Here is a 23,889-nt window from a genome sequence, read left to right as displayed (position 1 = left end):
CAGATCCTGGTCCTCAAGAGGTTCTGCATGAGTCTTTACTCAATAAACAGGGTAGTAAATTAAGACAGAATTTTCCCTATGCCACTTGAGAATATAAGCCGAATTAATTAGGGGAAAGGTAGAGTGTGGCAAATTGAATATTTCTCTCTCCTATAAATAAGAATGCTAAAAGACAAACATCATCTTTTCAATAATAACAATAAAAAACCAGAAACACCACAATAAAAATATTGTTTTCGCAAAACAGAATTTTGCATGCATATATATCCATATACTTCATCTGAGAACCTCAGGGCTCTTTATTTCTGTTACAGCTAGACACAAAATGCTCAGATATATAAAACAAATGATAACAAACTGTAAACATTTTTACAAAGGTGAAAATATAAAGAAATGAAGACGATGGATTTATGTTTGCAAACAATTTTACTTTGAATCTGTCTGGTGTGAAAACCTACCAGTTTATCAAAATTTGTATGTGATACAACTGTACGTTAGAATTACAGTGAACAAAATGCATGAAATCCCAATCATCAATACCCTACAGCAATTAACGATTATAATTAAAACTAATACGATCTTCAACTATTTTCCTAAGCACTGCTGTTATGATTTTCTATTTAAAATTTTCATTTTGGGGAACAAAACTGACCTTCATACTATTTCAAGAAAGAGAATAAACATTAATTAAATCTTCAACCTCAAATTTTAAAACTTAGAGCTCTTTAAGTATTTCTGCTAGGCTTCAACTATTTTTGGTACATTGCGAACTTTAGGAATACCTTGATCAATGTGACTTAAGGTCATTTTTTTTTTTTTGTATGGATAGTGCTCATGCTTTTTGTCTTTATACCAAAGCAGTAAGGCAAGAAAACTTTTCCTTTTTTCATATCACATAGAGAATATCTATCCATTTGAAAATTCAGGGACTAGAAGCAGTGCAGATAATCCTACCCACAGGAAATTAAGGCTGCTGTGAGTTTCCTTTCTATTTAAACCATAACATAAGATGAGCATTGTCACTGCCTATAAATGTTGTTTATAAGTATTTTGGGCTTAAGTCACAGGACATAAATATTGCCATTTCTGTTTGTATTTCAATACTAGCTAATAAGACACCGTTTTCACAATTACCTTTGATAAGTTTAAAGGTGAAGTCAGAAAACACTACACGAAGCTGAAGCTGGATGACTCTGCTACAAGGAAATAATGGTTGAGGGAACAAGAATGGTTTTCCAGTGTCTGGCACTGTGCCCCTAGCTCTGCAGAGACATGCAGGCCACACGCCAGCCAGCATGGCACAGGTGTGGGCACCTTCCCTGCTCCAAAGGGCCTGACCTGCTATTGCCAAAGGCACAATGCACAGCTGTGCATGAACCATCAGGTGCCAGTTAGAGTATATCCTGTTTGTTGAAGTGTATCAGTCTTCTCTGAGGCAAGCCTTTCTAGGTATGTGAAAGAGAAAAATCAGTCTAGTCTGTAAGAGTTTCCAAAATCATTCCCTAGTATGAACGTGAACTCGGCTTTGCAGTACGCATCCATCAGCGTTAGCACCATATTGAAGCCTGAATTGAGGTAAAGATAAACTCTCAGACTTTGGGTGGAAATTACAGGAGCAATTTTGAATGGGGTGTTAACATCGGTATTCTTTCTGATCATTAAAATAAGTTGTTTGAAAAACTACTTGATCCCAGGTATACATGCCCAAGTATATATTGAAACTGATAAATTATAAAGCTGGGTGTATAAGCTTTTAGCCAGAAATGTAGCAAAGCAGAATTCACATTTCTGAAGTTCAAAAAATGTTATTATTGGCTTGATGAAGATTTTGTAAAAACACTGTGAGCCAATATCACAAGGCTGGCTGATCAAATGGCAATGCCTGAGACTGTTTCTCAGAGCACAGTCAAGTTTCCTGTGCATGCCACCCAGTCAACACCAGTTCCTGCACGAATCATCCCCTGCTTGTTGTTTGTTAATAAGAAGGTAAGTAGGTTTTCTTTTCCCCAGTTATTTTAATTTATGTAGAAAAACTTCTCTGAAACTTGTACTTAACATTTGTATAAAGGAATAGGGAGGAAAGACCCAAAAACTTAGTTAAAACTTTGAAGGGGTACGAGTGAAAGGATAACTGGACTAAAGAAGGGAATTCTCTACTTTGTTTCACCTAATCAGTTTACAGGAACTATGTATAAAATAAAAAACTAGGAAAAACTTTACAAATTGCTTTTCCCCTCCCTTTAACAGTACTTAACATATAAGAGAAATAATAAATCTTAAATATAGCTTTTGGGGGCATAACACAAACTAATTTTTCAAAGGAGAACAATTACCTTTATTTATTAAATAAAATAGAACCTTGGAGTTTGAGCAACAGTGGAATTCCATCTCTAGTCAGAGCTGGTCTTGGTGCTCAGGCAGGGGCACTGAGACCAGTGCTTACTGCTCAGGCAGAAGCTTATCACTCAGTTTGACCAATATTCCTCAATATTCGTCAAAAACACTCATCAGCAGTATTTTCATCTGACTCTGAGATTCAGATGAAGATACGAGTAACCTCCCCTGCAGCCAAAGAAACATTTTAGGGAAAGAGTATAAGGTTTGTTTGTAACCTCAGTATTCAGCTGAATACTGCAGATCATTCTTCAGAAAACCCATGTAAACAGTCATTCTTCTTTTATAAATCTGCTGGTGCTAACTGCACCTAACTGCTAATAGACATGGAGGTACAGCTTTGCTAAGTTTGCAAGAATGCTAGTTAATATATAAGATCTCTCAGTTCCCTGTCGGTCAGTTCATTCACTTCCATGATCTTCTCTAAGTGTTCCATGTATCGACCATGGTCCTGCAAAAAGTGAGGGACTCTCATATTTTCAGTAACTGCCAATCCTTTTAAGCGATCCACGTCTTCATAAGAGACCTGAAAAAAGGAAGGTGGGTTACTTTTTAAATGTAACTACCAGTTACGTTTTGAAGATCAATTTCTCCCTTTGGTTGTAATTGAAACCTCAGTATGTGGACTGGTTTTCAAATTACTCCAATACCTGGAAATCAGCAAAACTTACTCTGTCAAAGTATTTATCTGCCTGCTTATACCATGACTATATTTCAAAAATGAAAAGTCAGTATTTCATTCAACACTCCATCTTCGACCTATACAGTTGGTCTAGAAATGATATAAGCAAACAATATAAATGTTCATAAACAATATATATTGTATATACAAACAGTGTATGTAAACAACGTTCAGTTTACACATCTTAGTTTGCTGGGAAACAAGTAGACATGTTTTAAAAAACATAAGCACAGCAACTGAAAGAATGAAATAAAAAGGAGTAAGTCCATAATAATACAAAAAAAAAAAAAAGGGAGTGAAACTGTAATAAAATTCAAAGATTTTTCTTTGCTACAGCAAGTATTGTAACACATTTGGGCAAACTACTTTTACAAGTACCATGGCGGGGGAGAAGGGGGAGAAGGGGGAGAAGGGGGAGAAGGGGGAGAAGGGGGAGAAGGGGGAGAAGGGGGAGAAGGGGGAGAAGGGGGAGAAGGGGGAGAAGGGGGAGAAGGGGGAGAAGGGGGAGAAGGGGGAGAAGGGGGAGAAGGGGGAGAAGGGGGAGAAGGGGGAGAAGGGGGAGAAGGGGGAGAAGGGGGAGAAGGGGGAGAAGGGGGAGAAGGGGGAGAAGGGGGAGAAGGGGGAGAAGGGGGAGAAGGGGGAGAAGGGGGAGAAGGGGGAGAAGGGGGAGAAGGGGGAGAAGGGGGAGAAGGGGGAGAAGGGGGAGAAGGGGGAGAAGGGGGAGAAGGGGGAGAAGGGGGAGAAGGGGGAGAAGGGGGAGAAGGGGGAGAAGGGGGAGAAGGGGGAGAAGGGGGAGAAGGGGGAGAAGGGGGAGAAGGGGGAGAAGGGGGAGAAGGGGGAGAAGGGGGAGAAGGGGGAGAAGGGGGAGAAGGGGGAGAAGGGGGAGAAGGGGGAGAAGGGGGAGAAGGGGGAGAAGGGGGAGAAGGGGGAGAAGGGGGAGAAGGGGGAGAAGGGGGAGAAGGGGGAGAAGGGGGAGAAGGGGGAGAAGGGGGAGAAGGGGGAGAAGGGGGAGAAGGGGGAGAAGGGGGAGAAGGGGGAGAAGGGGGAGAAGGGGGAGAAGGGGGAGAAGGGGGAGAAGGGGGAGAAGGGGGAGAAGGGGGAGAAGGGGGAGAAGGGGGAGAAGGGGGAGAAGGGGGAGAAGGGGGAGAAGGGGGAGAAGGGGGAGAAGGGGGAGAAGGGGGAGAAGGGGGAGAAGGGGGAGAAGGGGGAGAAGGGGGAGAAGGGGGAGAAGGGGGAGAAGGGGGAGAAGGGGGAGAAGGGGGAGAAGGGGGAGAAGGGGGAGAAGGGGGAGAAGGGGGAGAAGGGGGAGAAGGGGGAGAAGGGGGAGAAGGGGGAGAAGGGGGAGAAGGGGGAGAAGGGGGAGAAGGGGGAGAAGGGGGAGAAGGGGGAGAAGGGGGAGAAGGGGGAGAAGGGGGAGAAGGGGGAGAAGGGGGAGAAGGGGGAGAAGGGGGAGAAGGGGGAGAAGGGGGAGAAGGGGGAGAAGGGGGAGAAGGGGGAGAAGGGGGAGAAGGGGGAGAAGGGGGAGAAGGGGGAGAAGGGGGAGAAGGGGGAGAAGGGGGAGAAGGGGGAGAAGGGGGAGAAGGGGGAGAAGGGGGAGAAGGGGGAGAAGGGGGAGAAGGGGGAGAAGGGGGAGAAGGGGGAGAAGGGGGAGAAGGGGGAGAAGGGGGAGAAGGGGGAGAAGGGGGAGAAGGGGGAGAAGGGGGAGAAGGGGGAGAAGGGGGAGAAGGGGGAGAAGGGGGAGAAGGGGGAGAAGGGGGAGAAGGGGGAGAAGGGGGAGAAGGGGGAGAAGGGGGAGAAGGGGGAGAAGGGGGAGAAGGGGGAGAAGGGGGAGAAGGGGGAGAAGGGGGAGAAGGGGGAGAAGGGGGAGAAGGGGGAGAAGGGGGAGAAGGGGGAGAAGGGGGAGAAGGGGGAGAAGGGGGAGAAGGGGGAGAAGGGGGAGAAGGGGGAGAAGGGGGAGAAGGGGGAGAAGGGGGAGAAGGGGGAGAAGGGGGAGAAGGGGGAGAAGGGGGAGAAGGGGGAGAAGGGGGAGAAGGGGGAGAAGGGGGAGAAGGGGGAGAAGGGGGAGAAGGGGGAGAAGGGGGAGAAGGGGGAGAAGGGGGAGAAGGGGGAGAAGGGGGAGAAGGGGGAGAAGGGGGAGAAGGGGGAGAAGGGGGAGAAGGGGGAGAAGGGGGAGAAGGGGGAGAAGGGGGAGAAGGGGGAGAAGGGGGAGAAGGGGGAGAAGGGGGAGAAGGGGGAGAAGGGGGAGAAGGGGGAGAAGGGGGAGAAGGGGGAGAAGGGGGAGAAGGGGGAGAAGGGGGAGAAGGGGGAGAAGGGGGAGAAGGGGGAGAAGGGGGAGAAGGGGGAGAAGGGGGAGAAGGGGGAGAAGGGGGAGAAGGGGGAGAAGGGGGAGAAGGGGGAGAAGGGGGAGAAGGGGGAGAAGGGGGAGAAGGGGGAGAAGGGGGAGAAGGGGGAGAAGGGGGAGAAGGGGGAGAAGGGGGAGAAGGGGGAGAAGGGGGAGAAGGGGGAGAAGGGGGAGAAGGGGGAGAAGGGGGAGAAGGGGGAGAAGGGGGAGAAGGGGGAGAAGGGGGAGAAGGGGGAGAAGGGGGAGAAGGGGGAGAAGGGGGAGAAGGGGGAGAAGGGGGAGAAGGGGGAGAAGGGGGAGAAGGGGGAGAAGGGGGAGAAGGGGGAGAAGGGGGAGAAGGGGGAGAAGGGGGAGAAGGGGGAGAAGGGGGAGAAGGGGGAGAAGGGGGAGAAGGGGGAGAAGGGGGAGAAGGGGGAGAAGGGGGAGAAGGGGGAGAAGGGGGAGAAGGGGGAGAAGGGGGAGAAGGGGGAGAAGGGGGAGAAGGGGGAGAAGGGGGAGAAGGGGGAGAAGGGGGAGAAGGGGGAGAAGGGGGAGAAGGGGGAGAAGGGGGAGAAGGGGGAGAAGGGGGAGAAGGGGGAGAAGGGGGAGAAGGGGGAGAAGGGGGAGAAGGGGGAGAAGGGGGAGAAGGGGGAGAAGGGGGAGAAGGGGGAGAAGGGGGAGAAGGGGGAGAAGGGGGAGAAGGGGGAGAAGGGGGAGAAGGGGGAGAAGGGGGAGAAGGGGGAGAAGGGGGAGAAGGGGGAGAAGGGGGAGAAGGGAAGGGGGAGAAGGGGGAGAAGGGGGAGAAGGGGGAGAAGGGGGAGAAGGGGGAGAAGGGGGAGAAGGGGGAGAAGGGGGAGAAGGGGGAGAAGGGGGAGAAGGGGGAGAAGGGGGAGAAGGGGGAGAAGGGGGAGAAGGGGGAGAAGGGGGAGAAGGGGGAGAAGGGGGAGAAGGGGGAGAAGGGGGAGAAGGGGGAGAAGGGGGAGAAGGGGGAGAAGGGGGAGAAGGGGGAGAAGGGGGAGAAGGGGGAGAAGGGGGAGAAGGGGGAGAAGGGGGAGAAGGGGGAGAAGGGGGAGAAGGGGGAGAAGGGGGAGAAGGGGGAGAAGGGGGAGAAGGGGGAGAAGGGGGAGAAGGGGGAGAAGGGGGAGAAGGGGGAGAAGGGGGAGAAGGGGGAGAAGGGGGAGAAGGGGGAGAAGGGGGAGAAGGGGGAGAAGGGGGAGAAGGGGGAGAAGGGGGAGAAGGGGGAGAAGGGGGAGAAGGGGGAGAAGGGGGAGAAGGGGGAGAAGGGGGAGAAGGGGGAGAAGGGGGAGAAGGGGGAGAAGGGGGAGAAGGGGGAGAAGGGGGAGAAGGGGGAGAAGGGGGAGAAGGGGGAGAAGGGGGAGAAGGGGGAGAAGGGGGAGAAGGGGGAGAAGGGGGAGAAGGGGGAGAAGGGGGAGAAGGGGGAGAAGGGGGAGAAGGGGGAGAAGGGGGAGAAGGGGGAGAAGGGGGAGAAGGGGGAGAAGGGGGAGAAGGGGGAGAAGGGGGAGAAGGGGGAGAAGGGGGAGAAGGGGGAGAAGGGGGAGAAGGGGGAGAAGGGGGAGAAGGGGGAGAAGGGGGAGAAGGGGGAGAAGGGGGAGAAGGGGGAGAAGGGGGAGAAGGGGGAGAAGGGGGAGAAGGGGGAGAAGGGGGAGAAGGGGGAGAAGGGGGAGAAGGGGGAGAAGGGGGAGAAGGGGGAGAAGGGGGAGAAGGGGGAGAAGGGGGAGAAGGGGGAGAAGGGGGAGAAGGGGGAGAAGGGGGAGAAGGGGGAGAAGGGGGAGAAGGGGGAGAAGGGGGAGAAGGGGGAGAAGGGGGAGAAGGGGGAGAAGGGGGAGAAGGGGGAGAAGGGGGAGAAGGGGGAGAAGGGGGAGAAGGGGGAGAAGGGGGAGAAGGGGGAGAAGGGGGAGAAGGGGGAGAAGGGGGAGAAGGGGGAGAAGGGGGAGAAGGGGGAGAAGGGGGAGAAGGGGGAGAAGGGGGAGAAGGGGGAGAAGGGGGAGAAGGGGGAGAAGGGGGAGAAGGGGGAGAAGGGGGAGAAGGGGGAGAAGGGGGAGAAGGGGGAGAAGGGGGAGAAGGGGGAGAAGGGGGAGAAGGGGGAGAAGGGGGAGAAGGGGGAGAAGGGGGAGAAGGGGGAGAAGGGGGAGAAGGGGGAGAAGGGGGAGAAGGGGGAGAAGGGGGAGAAGGGGGAGAAGGGGGAGAAGGGGGAGAAGGGGGAGAAGGGGGAATACTGCAAGCATGTTTCTCATGAAATACAGTATTCATTGCGCAGTGTTCTGATGACTGCATGAGATGCCCTCCTGCCATTACGCCCTCTGTTGTCCTGTTGTCAAATATGATATTCACTGGGAAATGTTGTGATTAACATTCATTAAGTTTGTATGCTGTTTGCCCCCAAAAATAAAACACTTAAAAATATATGTATATAAAAATAAATAATATATTCCCAAATTTTCTATTGCCTTCTTTATTATCTCTTAGGAGAAGGGGGAGAAGGGGGAGAAGGGGGAGAAGGGGGAGAAGGGGGAGAAGGGGGAGAAGGGGGAGAAGGGGGAGAAGGGGGAGAAGGGGGAGAAGGGGGAGAAGGGGGAGAAGGGGGAGAAGGGGGAGAAGGGGGAGAAGGGGGAGAAGGGGGAGAAGGGGGAGAAGGGGGAGAAGGGGGAGAAGGGGGAGAAGGGGGAGAAGGGGGAGAAGGGGGAGAAGGGGGAGAAGGGGGAGAAGGGGGAGAAGGGGGAGAAGGGGGAGAAGGGGGAGAAGGGGGAGAAGGGGGAGAAGGGGGAGAAGGGGGAGAAGGGGGAGAAGGGGGAGAAGGGGGAGAAGGGGGAGAAGGGGGAGAAGGGGGAGAAGGGGGAGAAGGGGGAGAAGGGGGAGAAGGGGGAGAAGGGGGAGAAGGGGGAGAAGGGGGAGAAGGGGGAGAAGGGGGAGAAGGGGGAGAAGGGGGAGAAGGGGGAGAAGGGGGAGAAGGGGGAGAAGGGGGAGAAGGGGGAGAAGGGGGAGAAGGGGGAGAAGGGGGAGAAGGGGGAGAAGGGGGAGAAGGGGGAGAAGGGGGAGAACTGCAAGCATGTTTCTCATGAAATACAGTATTCATTGCGCAGTGTTCTGATGACTGCATGAGATGCCCTCCTGCCATTACGCCCTCTGTTGTCCTGTTGTCAAATATGATATTCACTGGGAAATGTTGTGATTAACATTCATTAAGTTTGTATGCTGTTTGCCCCCAAAAATAAAACACTTAAAAATATATGTATATAAAAATAAATAATATATTCCCAAATTTTCTATTGCCTTCTTTATTATCTCTTAGGATCCACAAGGAAATACTATAATTTAGTTCTGTGAAACAACCGGTTTTCTGCCCCTGTTATCACATAAAGGAAAATTACCCCAACAACAAAGTAAAAACAGTTTCCCGAGTTGAGTTTTCTCGAATCATGAAATCAGCTGAAAGCTTGGCCTGGGGCCTCGTGTCATTAGTTTCACTCACCTTCCCCAGGGCAGTCAGCAGATGAAAGTCAATGGTCTCTCTATAGCGGAGGATTTGCAGGATACCATCCAAGTATACTTGGTCTTTACTGAAACACCCTGGAGGAACCAGAATACGGTAATTGCAGCCTATGAAGTCATCCCTTTAAAAAGTCCTTCTCCCTGGATCTACATTCCTAGTAATTAAAATAGCACTTTTCCTAAAGAAATGCTAGTAATTCAAAACACACAACTCTTACAGTGGTCCTGCACTGGGAAGACAAGACCCCAGAACATCTGGCTTTGAAAGTGAGTGGGACTTGCTCTGGGGAGACCCAGAGGACCATGGAAAATAGAGACTCCATTCTTAAAGGGTGCACAAAAAAATCTCACATGTTCTGGGACCCAGAGCAGAAGTAGTCATCTGACAGGAGCTTGGGTCAGACCTCCCTGATGATCTTGGAGAGTCTCCTGAAGAGGCAGGAGGCAGATGGAGCTGACCCTGGAATATAGACATGTGGTGCCTGCACAAGGCACCATGTTCAGACTGGGGCTGCCAAGCACCATTCTGGAATCCTCCCTCTAGCTTATCTTCCTTGAGACCCAGCTCCAACTGACCAGCCTGCTGGCACCAGTACTGGGTTACGTCAGACGAGGCAACTAGCTGCATACAGCCCAATTCACAGCAGACAACCTCAGCGTGCTGAGCCAGGACACAACCCAGCCACCAGCAGCTGGTACCAGCTCTCGGACTCCCTGGTCCCCAGCCCTGACCACCAGCTAGGCCAACACCAGCTCTGAGACACCCTGGGATCCTAAGCCGGTACCCCAGGAGAATGTCAGATGGTGCAGTCACCTTGGAAATAGTGGCAGTTCCTCAAAACGTTGAACAGAGTTACCATATAACCTAAAAACTCCACCCCTAAGTATATACCCAAGAGACTTACAAACATATACTTGTGCACAAATGCTCCCAGCAGCCTTATTCATAATAGCCAAAAAGTGTAAACAACCCAAATGCCCATTAACTGGTGAGTGGATACATAAAAGGTGTCATATCCATGCACTAGAATATTATTCACCAGTAAAAAGGACTGAAATACTGAAACATGCTATAATATGAATGAACTTAAAACATCATGCTGAGCGAAAGAAGCCAGCCACAAAGCATCACCTATTACATGATTCCATTTATATGCAATGTCCCAACCAGGCAAAACTAGTAAAAGTAGACGGACGGTTACTTACCACTGGGGGCAATGGGGAGAGAGAACAGGGACTGACTGCTAATGAGTATAAGTTTCTTTTTGGGATGATGAAATTTTCTGGAATTAGAGGTGATGGCTGCACAACACAATGGAAACTGTACATTTTAAATGAGTAAATTTATGTCATGTGAATGATGTATCTCAAAGCTGTTTTTAAAGTCAGAGCGAGAAAGCAAAATTGACAAAATGTTAACAATTGTGAACCCAGAGGAAGAGTATATAAATGTTCATTCCATCATTACTTTCTCTAATTCTGTAGGTTTGAAATTTTTCAAAATGAGATGGGAAAAACAATGCCAACAAAATACGGCTTGGGAAAACTAGCATTGACCTCAAGTAACAAAGATTTAATTTTTCACTGGTGAGTGAATTCTCTAATGGGCAGATTAGGATGTAACCAAAGTCAAAGATAATTACCCAATAAATCAGAAAACTTGTTAAGTCAAGAGACACCTACCTGGCTGGGAAGTATCAGTCCATCCCCTCTTGGCTCGAACACAATAATCCCATCTTGTGTTGGGGTCCTTGACAAACTTCCCAATATCTCTGAAGAGTTCACAAAAAGACATTTGGCTGGCCTGATAAACAGTGTAGTAGAGGAGGGCAGCCCTCCACAAGAAGGGGTCTTTCCTAAACAGGACACTGTGAATACTTGCCAGTCCTTCCTCTGTGGGATTGTTTGGCTTTAGCTCATGTTTTTTACGGCCAGTCCAACTGTTCCATGGCTGCTGAAGGTTGTTAATACCTCGAAAATAATGTGTGCCTATGGAAAAGAAAAGGCACATGAAAAACAAGAAATGCCATTCTTATTTTAACTCTAATCCCAAAAAACAGTCTCCGACAGTTCTAAAACCAACTTGATGTCTACCTACAAAACAAAACAAAACAAAATAGGAAATAAACTGACCCTAATGCCCTTTGGTCTGAAGAATTACATGTCTCATTAGAAGAGGTTTAACTTTTATAACAATTTTTTACAGCGAGGAATTATAGATTTGATATTTGAAAAGAATCTCAAAGATCACTTAATTCACTTCCCTCAGTTAAAGGTGGGGAAGCTGAAATCCACAGGAGTTAAATGACTCTCTAAGCTTAATACAGCTACACAGTATCCTAAAAACTCTAATTTGAATGAGACATCAGTATCTTAGCTTTAGTTCAAGTGAATCCTAACAATTTAATTACTTTTTGCCAAATACTAATAAGAAAAAAACCCATTATAAAAGAACACGTCCTTGAAATGTTTCTGCTATTACAAATGAGCAAGTGGAGAAGGGTTACCCATACCTATTTCATGCCTCAGCATTCCCTCCAGCCAATGCTCACGTGCAGTGGAAACATTGATGGTCAGCGTTGGACATCCATTGACTACTGTCATGGAAGCTCGGGAAAGCAGGTCCTCAGTGAGATGAACTACAATCTAAGGAGCAAGAGGAAAAATACATGTATATACAAAATGTAGAGGGCGGTGGGGGGAGGAGCTTTCACAGAAAACAAAGGACCTATAAATTAATACCTTTTTTGTTTGTTTATACCACCTTGAATCTCCCAGAAACCAAGAAGATGAAATGCAGGGCCAGTCACTTTAGACCTTTCCAATTTTGACCCTTTGGGAACACAAGAACCTTTACTGGATTGAAAGAGAAGTAGACGGCTGTGCTGAAGGAGACACAGAGAACTGAAGTCATGCCTCTGCTGTGCTCTCAAATACAGACCCCTGGCCAGAATGATGTGAAGGAAGGTGCAGGAGCCAGAGTCCTGTTCACTGCTGGGTCAAGGCTTATTTTGAGACTGAACCCTAGGAACTGGCCACTAATAAGAGAAGCCACTGTAGAAAATCTCTTCAGTAATAATATTCAGAAACCAATTCACATAATCCCACAAGCTGTACAAAAATGTAGCAAGAAAAGAAAAACAGACCAAAACGACTCAACATGACAATTCAGTGCAATAGAAACTTAGACTTATACTTAGTAAGAAATCTGGGTGACTAGTTTAATGAGTAAAATAGGGTTGAGAAAACAAAACCTGCAGGAAAAAAACACATGTGGCACTGACTTGGCACTGACTGAGAGTTAAAATGCCCAGTCAACTTGTCGTGTTCACTCATGATTCATACCTCACCCATGCAGCCTTCTTTCATCATGTACTTCCTAACATGACTCCAGATTCGAGTTTTAGATAGCAGGCTACCACCAGTGGCCTGTTCAAATCTTTCATAACTTCCATACTTTTGTAACGTCAGTTCCATAATATTGATGGACTGTGAAAGAAACAGAGATAATGAAAGTAAACAGCCTCCTATTACTCTGAGATAAGTAATGAGCTACTTATATTCTTATTTATCATGATCTATTCTGTGTTAATTGATTTCCAAATTAAATTGCAGCTAAGGTACCACATTTTTCTAATCCTAAACAACTTTCACTGATTTCACAAATTTTTACACACACCTTTATATGTACTTGTTTCTCCTTAACACACTGAAGGATACAGCAGCTCACGTGGGGCATACTGTCAACAGCTGATGGGCTGAGAAGCTAAGACAAGGGGGCTCCTCGGCTTCTCTAAGACCATTTGGTGATTGTGCAGGAGAACCCAGAAGGTATGTCCCCAGACTAATCACTAGAATATAATTACCATTTGGATAAAGAAAAAAAAAAGGCTGATTCTTCTGTGATGATCCTATAAAACCTGAAGTTTTCCTGGGCTACTCTGGCAGGAAACACAGTTTCAACATTACTAAAAACTTTCATCTTTCATTCAGGGTAGGTACTATCTACTTTGCATTCTTCATAAATTTTCACACCAAAAGAACATGAAAGTTGAGATCTTTTTCTCTAAGCACAAATCTACAGAAAAGAAGATGAAGAAAACTGGTACCAAATCACAGATCATCAGTATCTATGGGAAAGCCACAAAAAAGGAAAACTTAGGGAGAATGCTCTTCAAAGGTTGTTTCGGAAAGAAGCTAGAAAATTCAAATATATCTTATATGAATGGTGACAGAAGCTAGAAAATTCAGATACATGTTATATTAAATCTACAGTTTCCAGCTGTTGTCAGGCTAATACAAGGATTAAAAGTACAAGCTCTGAAGTCAGGCTACCTGAGTGAATGTCCTGGCTCTGCCACCTTCTGATTGTGTGGCCCTGGGCAAGTCACTAAGCTTGTTACTAAGCCTCCTCATTAGTAAATGACGATAACAACATAATGTCTACTTCACGGTTTTGTTCAGAAAATTCAGTCAACCTCTGTAAAGCACAGTGTCAGACATAAGTAGTCAGTATGTGTCAACCAGTACGTCATCACCACCATCATCATCAGTGTGTTATCATTCTTTGTAAGTACCACCACTGTAGCTGACATGCCCAACGCAAAAACTACAGCAACGCTCACACGTAAGTTATAAGTAAACATATATCCCCACTGGAAAAGTATGTACTACTGATAAACTGGCATATACCATAAAGTTATCATAACAAGAAATGGCTTCAACAGGCTTGCCTGGCTTCATTTCCTAAAGCTGTTATTGAAAGCTTTGCTATTCAAAGTGGTCCAAAGGCCAGCAGCATTGGCACTGCTTTGGAAGCTGGTTTCAAATGCGGGATTTTGCCTGCCTCCACTCTCCACGCGTACTGAATCAGAATCAGCATTTTAACAAGATCCTCAGCTGATTTCTTTGCACAGTAGAAAATGAGAGGGATCTCAGAGAATGGGAACACAGGACAAATACCCCAAGGGCTAATGTATTTATACAACTAGGCTAATTAAAAGAACAAATTAGCACATAATTAAAAATCCATTTTAGCAGATTAACAAAGGTATTTGCATATACTAGTCTGATGGTCACTAGTCATCTATATGTCAGAGTAAGAAGAATGTGAGAAATTTTGCCTTAATTTCAGAAGAGAGAAGTGGTACCTTTTATATTGGACCTATATTTAGATCTAAAAAAAGTTAAAGAAATTTCTTATTATAACTTGTGCTTATAGGTTTTTAAAAGTATGAGCTTAATTTCAGATAAAATTAGCTTTTCTAGCATATGCTTACTCAGTAGGAAAATGTGGTTATTTGGTTACTATTTAATTATAGCAGATATAAAACAGTCTATAAAAGTAAAGAAAACTTATATACAGGTGTTCCTTGTTATCAATAAATGGTACTTAGTAGAAAGCTAATAAGCACTCATATTCATAATAGGGAACAAAGATTTGATTGGAAATTTATTCCGAAAAAGGTACCCTATGAGTATGAGATTTAAAAAAATCTTACTTTGGCAGTTTAACAATTTCGAGGCAATCTTTATGCCTATGAACTAATTCTTAGATACATGAAAGAATGGATAAAAATAATGGTTTTTTTGGGGGGGTGTAATTTTTCCATCACTGTGATATACAATAGCATATCATTTCCTTCAATGGCTTACATGGCGCCATCTTGGTAGCAACCCTACGTGGGAGCTACATGGATGCTCCCAAATATATTGTGTTCAATTATATTATATTATATCATGTTCAAAACTGAAGTGCCTATCCTATTGGCATCTCTTGATTTTTCTTTATTAATTTTTCAACTCAAACATAGATTTGTCAGCGACTACACAGATCTCCAGTATCCTTCACTGATTTCCCAATCCATCTGCATTATAGTAGACCTCAGCATAGACATAGACAGTGGTAGGATAGGTAAATAAATTCAAGGTATAAGAGACCAATCATGAATGTGGAATGGTTACTTCATCAGTAAATATTTTTATGTTACAATTTCTACTTCCTTATGCAACCTCTTGCAAGCCACAAAAATATTACAAGTATGCCCTCAATTTTAGAAAAAGGAAAAGGCAATAAGCAATTTAGGACACAAGGAAGTCTAGAAGGATACACCCAAAAGCTATGTGATATGATGTTCCTGTTTGGGAAGGGGTGATGTCTTGCACTGATGTTTAATTATTTCTACTTTATAGAAGTTTTAAAGTTCTTTACAATATGTAAACGAAAAAGTCATTTTTCCCAGCTTTATTGAGGTATTATTGACAAATTAAAAATTGTATATACTTAGGTTGTATGACATGATATATTTTTTTAAGGTGTACAATATGATGACTTAATATATGTATATATACATTGTGGAATGGTTACTACAATCAAGTTAATTTACAAACCTATCACCTCACAGAGTTACCATTTTTTAAATGTGGGAACATGTAAGATCTTAGTAAATTTCAAATATACAATACAGTATTATCTACAATCAGCATGCTGTACATTAGATACTCTGAACTTACTCAGTTTATAACTGCAAGTTTTTACCCTTTGACCCACATCTCCCCACAAAAGTTTATTTTTTTAAAGGAATAAAAGAGAGTTCACTGTTTCCCCCTAGAGTTCAGAGAATCAATATCCATACAACTTTGAGGATCAAGCTTTCACATACCTCCACATGGTTAATACTTATTTTATTTTACTTTAATAGACTTTATTTTTTAGAGCAGTTTCAGGTTTATAGCAGAACTGAGCAGAAAATACACAGTTCCCACAAAGCCCTCCCCATGCACACATATATACTCCCCTACCTTCAACATCCCTCATCAGTGTGGTATATTTGGTACAACTGATGAACCAACGTGAGCACATTATTGTCGACCAAAGTCCATAGTTTACATTAGGGTTCACTCTTGATGTTGCACATTCTATGGGTTTTGACAAGTGCATCAATGACGTGTAGCCACCACTATAGTATCATACAGAATCATTTCACTGTCCTAAAAATCCCTTGTGCTCCATCTACTCATTCCTCCCTCCCTCCCTCTCCCCAAACCCCTGCAAACTACGATGTTTTTATTGTTTCTGTAGCTGTGCCTTTTCCAGAATGTCATTTGGTTGGAATCTTACAGTTTGTAGCCTTTCCAGACTAGCTTCTTTTATTTAGTAATATGTCTTTTAAGTTTCTTCTATGTCTTTCATGGCTTCACAGATCGTTTTTTTTTTTTTTACTGCACATATATTTTTTAATTTACATATATGTACTATTCATTGTTTCTAAGAACATTTAGACCTTTAGCTTTTGAAACTTACATAGTTATCAAAAGAATAAAGCCAACCACAAAATAAGAATTAACTCAAAAAGATACATACACCCTGCTATTAACAGCAACATTATAATTGCCAAGATATGGAAGCATCCAAAGTGCACATCAACAGATGAACAGATAATGGAGATGCAGTGTATACACACACACACATATGTGTATATATATGTATATATATAATAGAATACAACTCACTCATAAAAAAGAAGGATATTTTGCCATTTGCAGCCCTTCACTCACTTTTTCACTTCAAAAACCAGAATTTTGTAACTGGCAAAGACATTTCCATTACATCAAAAACAACAAAATAGCTAGAAATAAACTTAACTAAGGTTGTTACTTATACTCTGAAAACCAAAATGACACAAAGAAATGGAAAGATTTCTTGTGCTCTTGGATTGGAAGAATCAACACTATCAAAATGGCCACACTACCCAAAGCAATCCACAGATCCAAAGTAACCCCAATCAAAATACTCACGACATTCCTCACAGAACTAGAACAAACAATTCCAAAATGTACAAGGAACCACAAAAGACCCCAAAAAGCCAAAGCAATCTTCTATAGGTCTCTTTTTTTTTTTCTCTCTTTCTTCTTTTTTTTCTCTTCTCTCATGGTTTGATGACTAAAGAAGGTCCTTTAACATTTGTTGTAAAGTTGGTTTGGTGGTACTGAAATCTTTTAGCTTTTGTTTATCTGTGAAGCTTTTGGTTTCTCCATCAATTCTGAACGAGAGCCTTGCTGGATACAGTATTCTTGGTTGTAAGTTTCCCCCTTTATCTGAGAAACAGTTTAAAAGTAATGATGGCCAAGATGTTCCGAGAACTCAAGAGGAGTATAGATGCACAGAGTGAAATTTTTAGCAAAGGGCTGGAAAATATAAAGAATACCCAAACAGAATTGAAGAATAAAATCACTGTAATGAACAATACACTAGAAGGAACCAAGAACAGACTAAATGAGGCAGAAGAACAGAGCAGAAGACAGATTAGTGGAAATCACTACTTCAGAACAGAAAAAAGAAAAAATAATAAAAAGGAACGAGGATAGTTTAAGAGAACTCTGGGACAACATGAAGTGCTCTAATATTCGCATTATAGGAGTCCCAGAAAGAGAAGAGAGAGAGAGAAAGGACCTGAGAAATTTTTTGGAGAGATAATAACCAAAAACTTCCCCAATCTTGGAAAGGATTCCCAAGTCCTGGAAGCACAGAGAATACCACAAAGAATCAACCCAAAGAGGAACACACCAAGGCACATAGTCGTCAAATTGACAACAATTGAAGATAAAGAGAAAATATTAAAATTAGCAAGAGAAAAGCAACAAATAACATACAAGGGAACTCCCATAAGGTTATTAGCTGATTTTTCAGCAGAAACTCTACAGGCCAGAAGGGAGTGGCATGATACATGTTTAATACTTTTAAGGGGCAACAAATTTCATGTCAAATATCTCTTCTCCATTAATATCACCATTTAAGTTAATCAGAAAACTACATCTCCTAATAGTACTTGGTAGGTGATTCAAACAAGAAGGAGCTCAATTATTTTTCCCCAACCATCACTTTCAATATGCCATCCAGAATATCCCTTTCCTGTCCTCAAATATAACTCAACCAGTTTCTTTAGCTTCCAATAACTTTCAAGTATTAAAAGGAAAAAAAAAATCTACTTCAAATCAATTTAATCCAATTTAAAACATAAATCACATATCCAAATAAAGCTCTTTCCCCTCCCCTAGGTGGGGCCTGGCCTAAGGCCTAAAGAACCTTGACTGGGAGAGGAAGGCATAATCGGTGATTTGATTCTTTGTCATCTCTCTCCCATTCTTAGGGCTTCTCTTTCCCTTCAGTATATTTATTGATGGCTGAGAGGAAGGAACAAACAATCCTTATATAACTGGGCCAGCTGTGGTCCTCCCCTGACTCTAGTGCAGGGCAGGCCTATCATAGAAGGTGCCTCCACTGCACAGCTTAGCGACTAGCCTCCTTCCAATCAAATCTGGGCAAGAAGTCCCCTCAAGAGGACTACTAACAAAACATTTCTATGAATTTAAAAACACAACAGCAACAACTTAAAGATTTAACTTAATCTACTTACTATACACCCATTACATAAAATGTATATAGTCAGTGAAAATAATGCTGACAAAAAAGAAATGCTGACAGCTTTCAATGACATGAGAAAATACAGACATGTAGACAAAGTAGGCTAACTCAATCGTGAACATTTGGCATGGGACAAGGAAAACATACTAAATGTTAACAGTGATTACCTGGGGGTGGTGGAATTAGAATTATTCTCTGCTTCATACTTTTCACAAGTTTCTGCATAAAACATATCTCTTCTATAACTGGGAAATATAATGTTTAAGTGCCCTCTACTTTCTTTTCTAGTTACCTTCTCCCATTTGCCAGTCAGTCATTGATATCCCTTCCCCAGAGAATTTAAAAAGGAAACATGAGAATTTCTTAAAAATTCAAATATTTTCTATGGTAGATTTTTGGGCAGAGCAGATTGCTGCTGGACAGAGTGGGTATGGCTTACATTCTTGAGGTCTACTCATGGAGCAAGCAGCCACTTCCCTCATCCATGTGGAACTCTAGTCCTGATTTATCCATTGACATCAAATAGATTATCTGCTTCCTTCCAACTCTAAGGGTAGTAATATAAACAGCAAGCAAATTGACATAACATAGTTTCACTAATCAGTTTTAAAACTCCTGGAACCAGAACATCTTAGACACACCTATCCTTATTGTCCAGGTCTTGGTTCCCTAGTCTCCATGAATCGGACTTTGCACTTTTCCATCTTGTTACTTGGCCACCTCCTCCATAACTATGTTAGAAAATAGTATAATAAGATCGACTTTTGAGTTCCCTAAGAACAGTTACCAGGTAGGACAATAGTTCTTGCTAAAAATGGGTTGAAACAATCCGAACATATTTTTGCCTTTTTAAAAACAGTAAACCAAAAATTACATGTTTTGCTAAAGTATGATTCAATATATTATCTCTCCTCACAAATCAACCATTTCCAAATCCTTCCTCTTTGTAAGAGGATGACACTTTAAAGCTCTGCATATCTTACAGGCATCAAAATAAATTGATTTTCAGAGAATTCAAACCTAAAGCGAAGAGGAAATAAATGCAAAATGAGCAATAGTTCAGCATGAAGGAAATGGTCTTAGCTCTCTCCAGATCTGGATGTCATTTAAAATGCTACACAAAACAGAACATCAATGTTCTTCATAATGTTACAGACCTGCCATTTCATGATTTTGAAGCACTCTTATTCTCCTCTATTAAAACAAGAAGAGTAATCATATCCTTTTCAACAAATGGCTCTGGGACAATTGGGTACAAATAAAAATAAAACTGGATCCCTATCTCATATCATATACAAAAATTAACTCCAAAGGGATCAAAGACCTAAATGTAACAGCTAAAGCTATAAAATTCTTAGAAGAAAGCATAGGCAAAAATTTTCATGACCTTGGATTAGGCAGTGCTTTCTTAGATATGATCAAGAGTACAAAATAATAAAATAGGTAAGCTGGACTTCACCCAGATTAAAAACTTTTGTGCTTCAAAGGAGGCCATCAAGAAAGTTGAAAAGACAACCCACAGAATGGGAGAAAATGTTCACAAATTTCATATCTGAAAAGCAATTTATATCTAGAATCTATATAGAACCTCTACAACTTAACAATAAAAACACAAATAATCCAGTTTTAAAGTGGGCAAAAGATCTAACAGTTCTCAAAGAATATATACAAATGGCCAATAAACATATGAAAAGATGCTCAATATCACTAGCCATCAGAGAAATGCAAATTAAAACCACGAGATACCACTTCATACCCACCACTAGGAAGACTATAAAAACAAGAGTTGACCGAAAAAAAAAGAGTTGACAAAGATGTGGAGAAACTAGAACTCATATACTGCTGGTAGGAATGTGAAGTGATGCAGTCACTTTGGAAAACAGTCTTCCTCAAAAGGTTAAACACAGAGTTCCCATATGACCCACTACTGTATGATTTACTGCCGTATGACTAACTACCATATGCTCCACTACTAGGTATATACCCAAGATAACTGAAAACATGTGTCCACACAAAAACTTGTATACAAATGTTCCTATCAGCATTGTTCATTATAGCTAAAAGGTGGAACCATCCCAAATATCTATCAATTGACAAGTGGATGAATAAAAAGTAATATATACATACATGGAATACTATTCAACAATAAAAAGTACTGATACATGCTACAATATGGATTAATCTTGAAAACATACTAAATAAAATAAACTGGTCACAATGGACCACATATTACATGACTCCATTTATAGGAGATGTCCAGAATAGGCAACTCCATAGAGAGAGAAAGTAGACTGATGGTTGTCTAGGGTCGGGGTGGAGAGGTTGGTGGGAAATGGTGAGTCACTTCTAATGGGCACAGGGTTTCCTTTCGGGGGTGATGAAATGTTCTCAAATTTGATAGTGGTAGTGACTGCAGAATATTTCTAAATACATTGAAAATCATTTAACTGTACACTTTGGATGGGTGAACTATACTGCATGTGAGTAAAATCTCAATAAAGCTGTTACTTAAAAAGGGAACAGTAATCAAATGTACAATGTAACATTTAAACCACTAACTCAGAAAATGAAAAATCTCTATATAAAACTTACAGCATTGTCTTGATGATATAACAAACTTTCTAAAGAATCTTAACATTCTGTAAATGATCTACTTTGGGTTTACTTACTGATTCTGTTGGCCATTTAGCAGTTTGGAAATCTGACCCATCAATCACGAGCCACTTCAGCAGTAATGTGCTAAAAACCTATTTCCTTCTCAACTGCAGTTTTCACTCAGAGAAAAACTATACACAATAGGTACACTAATACGATATGAGTCTGGGTGATACTGGAAAGACTAGAAATCAAAAGATCTGGTTTTATGTTAGTGCCCTACCTTCTACTGACCGTGTGCTCTTAGGTATGTCATTTTACCTTTTTCAGGTTTAGTTTCTGCAACGGCAAAATGGAGATGAAAATCTTTGCCCTACTTACCTCACAGGGTTGGTGTGAGAATGAAATTAGAGGCAAAGAGTAAAAGAGAGGAGGGAAGGAAGAGAGAGAGAGAGAGAGAGAAACTACGAATGTGCTTTGTAGTCTATTTCCCATATGCCTGTATACAGTTTTTAAGTTTTAGCAGAAGCTGGGTTTTAACTTTAGAATTTAAGGTAATTGGTTTGACCTCTATCCAACTCCCAAACTTCTCTTCATTCCTCCCCTTTTTAGTAAACCCTAACATCTAGAACACCGGCTCTCTTCATCCCCTAAATATGGAATAACTCCTAGGAGATCACATAGACTGTTTCTTTAAGCCAAGCTGTTTTGTTTTTTTGTTTTTAAGAAAAGTAGTTGACAAGACATTATTTTTAAAAGGGTTCCATGGCCAAATGGGTTTGGAATATATTGGATTAAACAAAGTTAAACAAGACTCTTCTAAGCCTTTATTATGAGACTGTGTGGTAAACATAACACTTTGTGTTTTCCACCTAGAAGGCCCTCTTTCTAATGCTGTATTCCTCAAAACAGTTTGAAAACGCTTACTTCATATTAGCACGAGATATATACACATCCTGGTACTTTGAGATTCTCAGAATGAAAAGCAAAATTCCAAATATTTAGTGGATTTTTCAATGATGGCTATTCCTTCTTGGTAGCAAACTAGGTACACAAAGCTTTGGGTTACTCAATCAGGTCATTAGGCCTCCATTTAAGATCCTGTAGCTACAAACTGATAGAACACTAGGGCAGCAGTTACACACTCAAATGCCTTTAGATGCGAGCAGTAACCTCCATGTAAAGCTACTGAGTATAAGACATCTGGGAGAGGCAACAGAAGAGCATCCTTATATACCGGTGTTTTAAAAACAACATTGAGCTGATCCCCAAAAAAAACTGCACTTGCAGGCTGAACTTGACCCTTGAGCCACAAATCTGGATGCACTGTTTGTAGAATGCTTCATTAAATTTCCAGTATTCATAAGGATCATTCATTCATTCATCTTTATGGTCACTTTCTTTGTGCCAATCACTGCTTTTGTTCATTTTTATATTTTAGAATCTAAGTCCATGTCTGACCATTAGACTGACAGATTACATTTAAACCAACATAATTTAGTAATACTCTGTTGGATGTATGAATAAAGTTTTGTGAAAACTAGAGAAAGGTAAACTGAAGTGGGGGCTGAAAGGAAACAGAGGGCATTCCAGGCAAAGGGAATAATATTGTCAAAACCATATACAGGGCAAAGAAAGTGAAATACAGAGTCCCTGGGCTGGAAAGGCACCAGGAGACTCATTAATTTAGTGCCAGGAACTCTGTCAGATTCTGGGAATAGCTGAAATAAATAAAATACACTTTTATAAAAGAGGTTAGTCTAATGGTAAAGGTAAAAAAAGAGAAAACTTATGGATTGATAAATTCGATGACAGATAATTTGTACAAGATGCTACAGGAGTATAGAGTTGACTTTGGAAACCTAAGCATGAGCCAATTATAAAAGATAAAAGGCCTATCGGCCATGGAAAAGACTTTGGACTTTGTCCTGAATTATGAGGAACCCTGAAGTTTTGCAGGACGGGAAGTGACATGATCAGATTTTTACCTTAAAACGACACTGGTAGCAGTGTGGAGAGCAGGAGAAACTGGTGTGTGTGTGTGTGTGTGTGTATTTTTTTAGTGCAGGTGCTGGGGATTGAACCCAGGACCCTGTGCATGCTAAGCATGTGCTCTACTACTGAGCTATCCACTCCCCCTGGAAGCAAAAATACTTTTCCCAGTAATTCTGTTTTGTAGAAAATAGACTGCAGACTGTAACCAGATTATAATAAAAAGAAAAATATTTCAATAAATTATATTCTACATATGCAGAATACGGGAAATAAATAGATCCCAGACATTGAGTCTGCCTTCAATGAAGGAATAAGTGAAAGAACACAGTAGAACAAAGAAAAATGTCACCTGCAGCCCTTCCCTGACTCCCTTCTCCCTCTTCTGCACATTTGTGTCACCAGAGTTGGGAGTATTTTGGATATATAGCGTGGTGAGTGGGAACATGAGAGGGTAATGCAACCAGGAGAAGATATTTATAAAAGCTCAGTACTGCAGACTCTTCTTTCACTACCTACAAGGAATAAGCAGAAATTCAAGCTGTTTTGGAGGAAAGACCCTGTTGAGATAAGAATCTAAGAGTGTACGTAAGGCAAGTTTTCAAAGGCAAATCAACAAAGTGTTGTTTCAATGAGTTATTAAGGTCATACCTTCTCCCAAGGACATACAATCGGATTGGGGTGTTTCCATCTCTGACTGTAAGAAAATCTTTCTTGCTGTTAGCTTAAGGAATGTCCTCACTTCTCTAGTCTAACACACAAAACTACTATGTAATATACTAAACTCAAAATAATCTTTAAAAAATCTTATAACTTTAATGAGTCTGGGAAAAGTTTGTGATGTGCTAAACAAAACTGTGTCACCTTGGGAGAGTTATAGTTTAAAGAAGGCTTCCTCTTCCCTCCCCTTTATTGTCTGGACAACTTGAGGTCTACACCAAGATAAAATACCTTCAGTGCTAGTACAATGAA

At 42.8% G+C, this 23,889-nt stretch overlaps 1 protein-coding gene across 4 annotated transcripts in view; it reads right to left on the bottom strand.

Annotated features, from left to right (window-relative positions):
• Window positions 1–214: 214 nt before the first annotated feature.
• The window catches only part of MATCAP2 (microtubule associated tyrosine carboxypeptidase 2), a 55,925-nt gene continuing 32,250 nt past the window's right edge, over window positions 215–23,889 (bottom strand). For 2 of the 4 annotated variants that reach the window (XM_010955397.3, XM_045516958.2), the window contains exons 3-7: window positions 12,252–12,395; window positions 11,420–11,552; window positions 10,590–10,895; window positions 8,887–8,984; window positions 215–2,920 (exon numbers count right to left, since the gene is read on the bottom strand). In XM_010955397.3, coding sequence (XP_010953699.1) covers window positions 2,759–2,920; window positions 8,887–8,984; window positions 10,590–10,895; window positions 11,420–11,552; window positions 12,252–12,395 — 843 coding nt within the window. In that variant the 3' untranslated portion in view covers window positions 215–2,758. The remainder of the gene's footprint in view (window positions 2,921–8,886; window positions 8,985–10,589; window positions 10,896–11,419; window positions 11,553–12,251; window positions 12,396–23,889) is intronic. The other 2 variants (XM_045516959.2, XM_045516957.2) reach the window with 1 other exon arrangement.

The sequence above is a fragment of the Camelus bactrianus genome, chromosome 7 (assembly GCF_048773025.1).
Source record: "Camelus bactrianus isolate YW-2024 breed Bactrian camel chromosome 7, ASM4877302v1, whole genome shotgun sequence".
In the NCBI taxonomy this organism is placed as follows: Eukaryota; Metazoa; Chordata; class Mammalia; order Artiodactyla; family Camelidae; genus Camelus; species Camelus bactrianus.
This window is presented reverse-complemented; position numbering and strand designations above follow the sequence as displayed.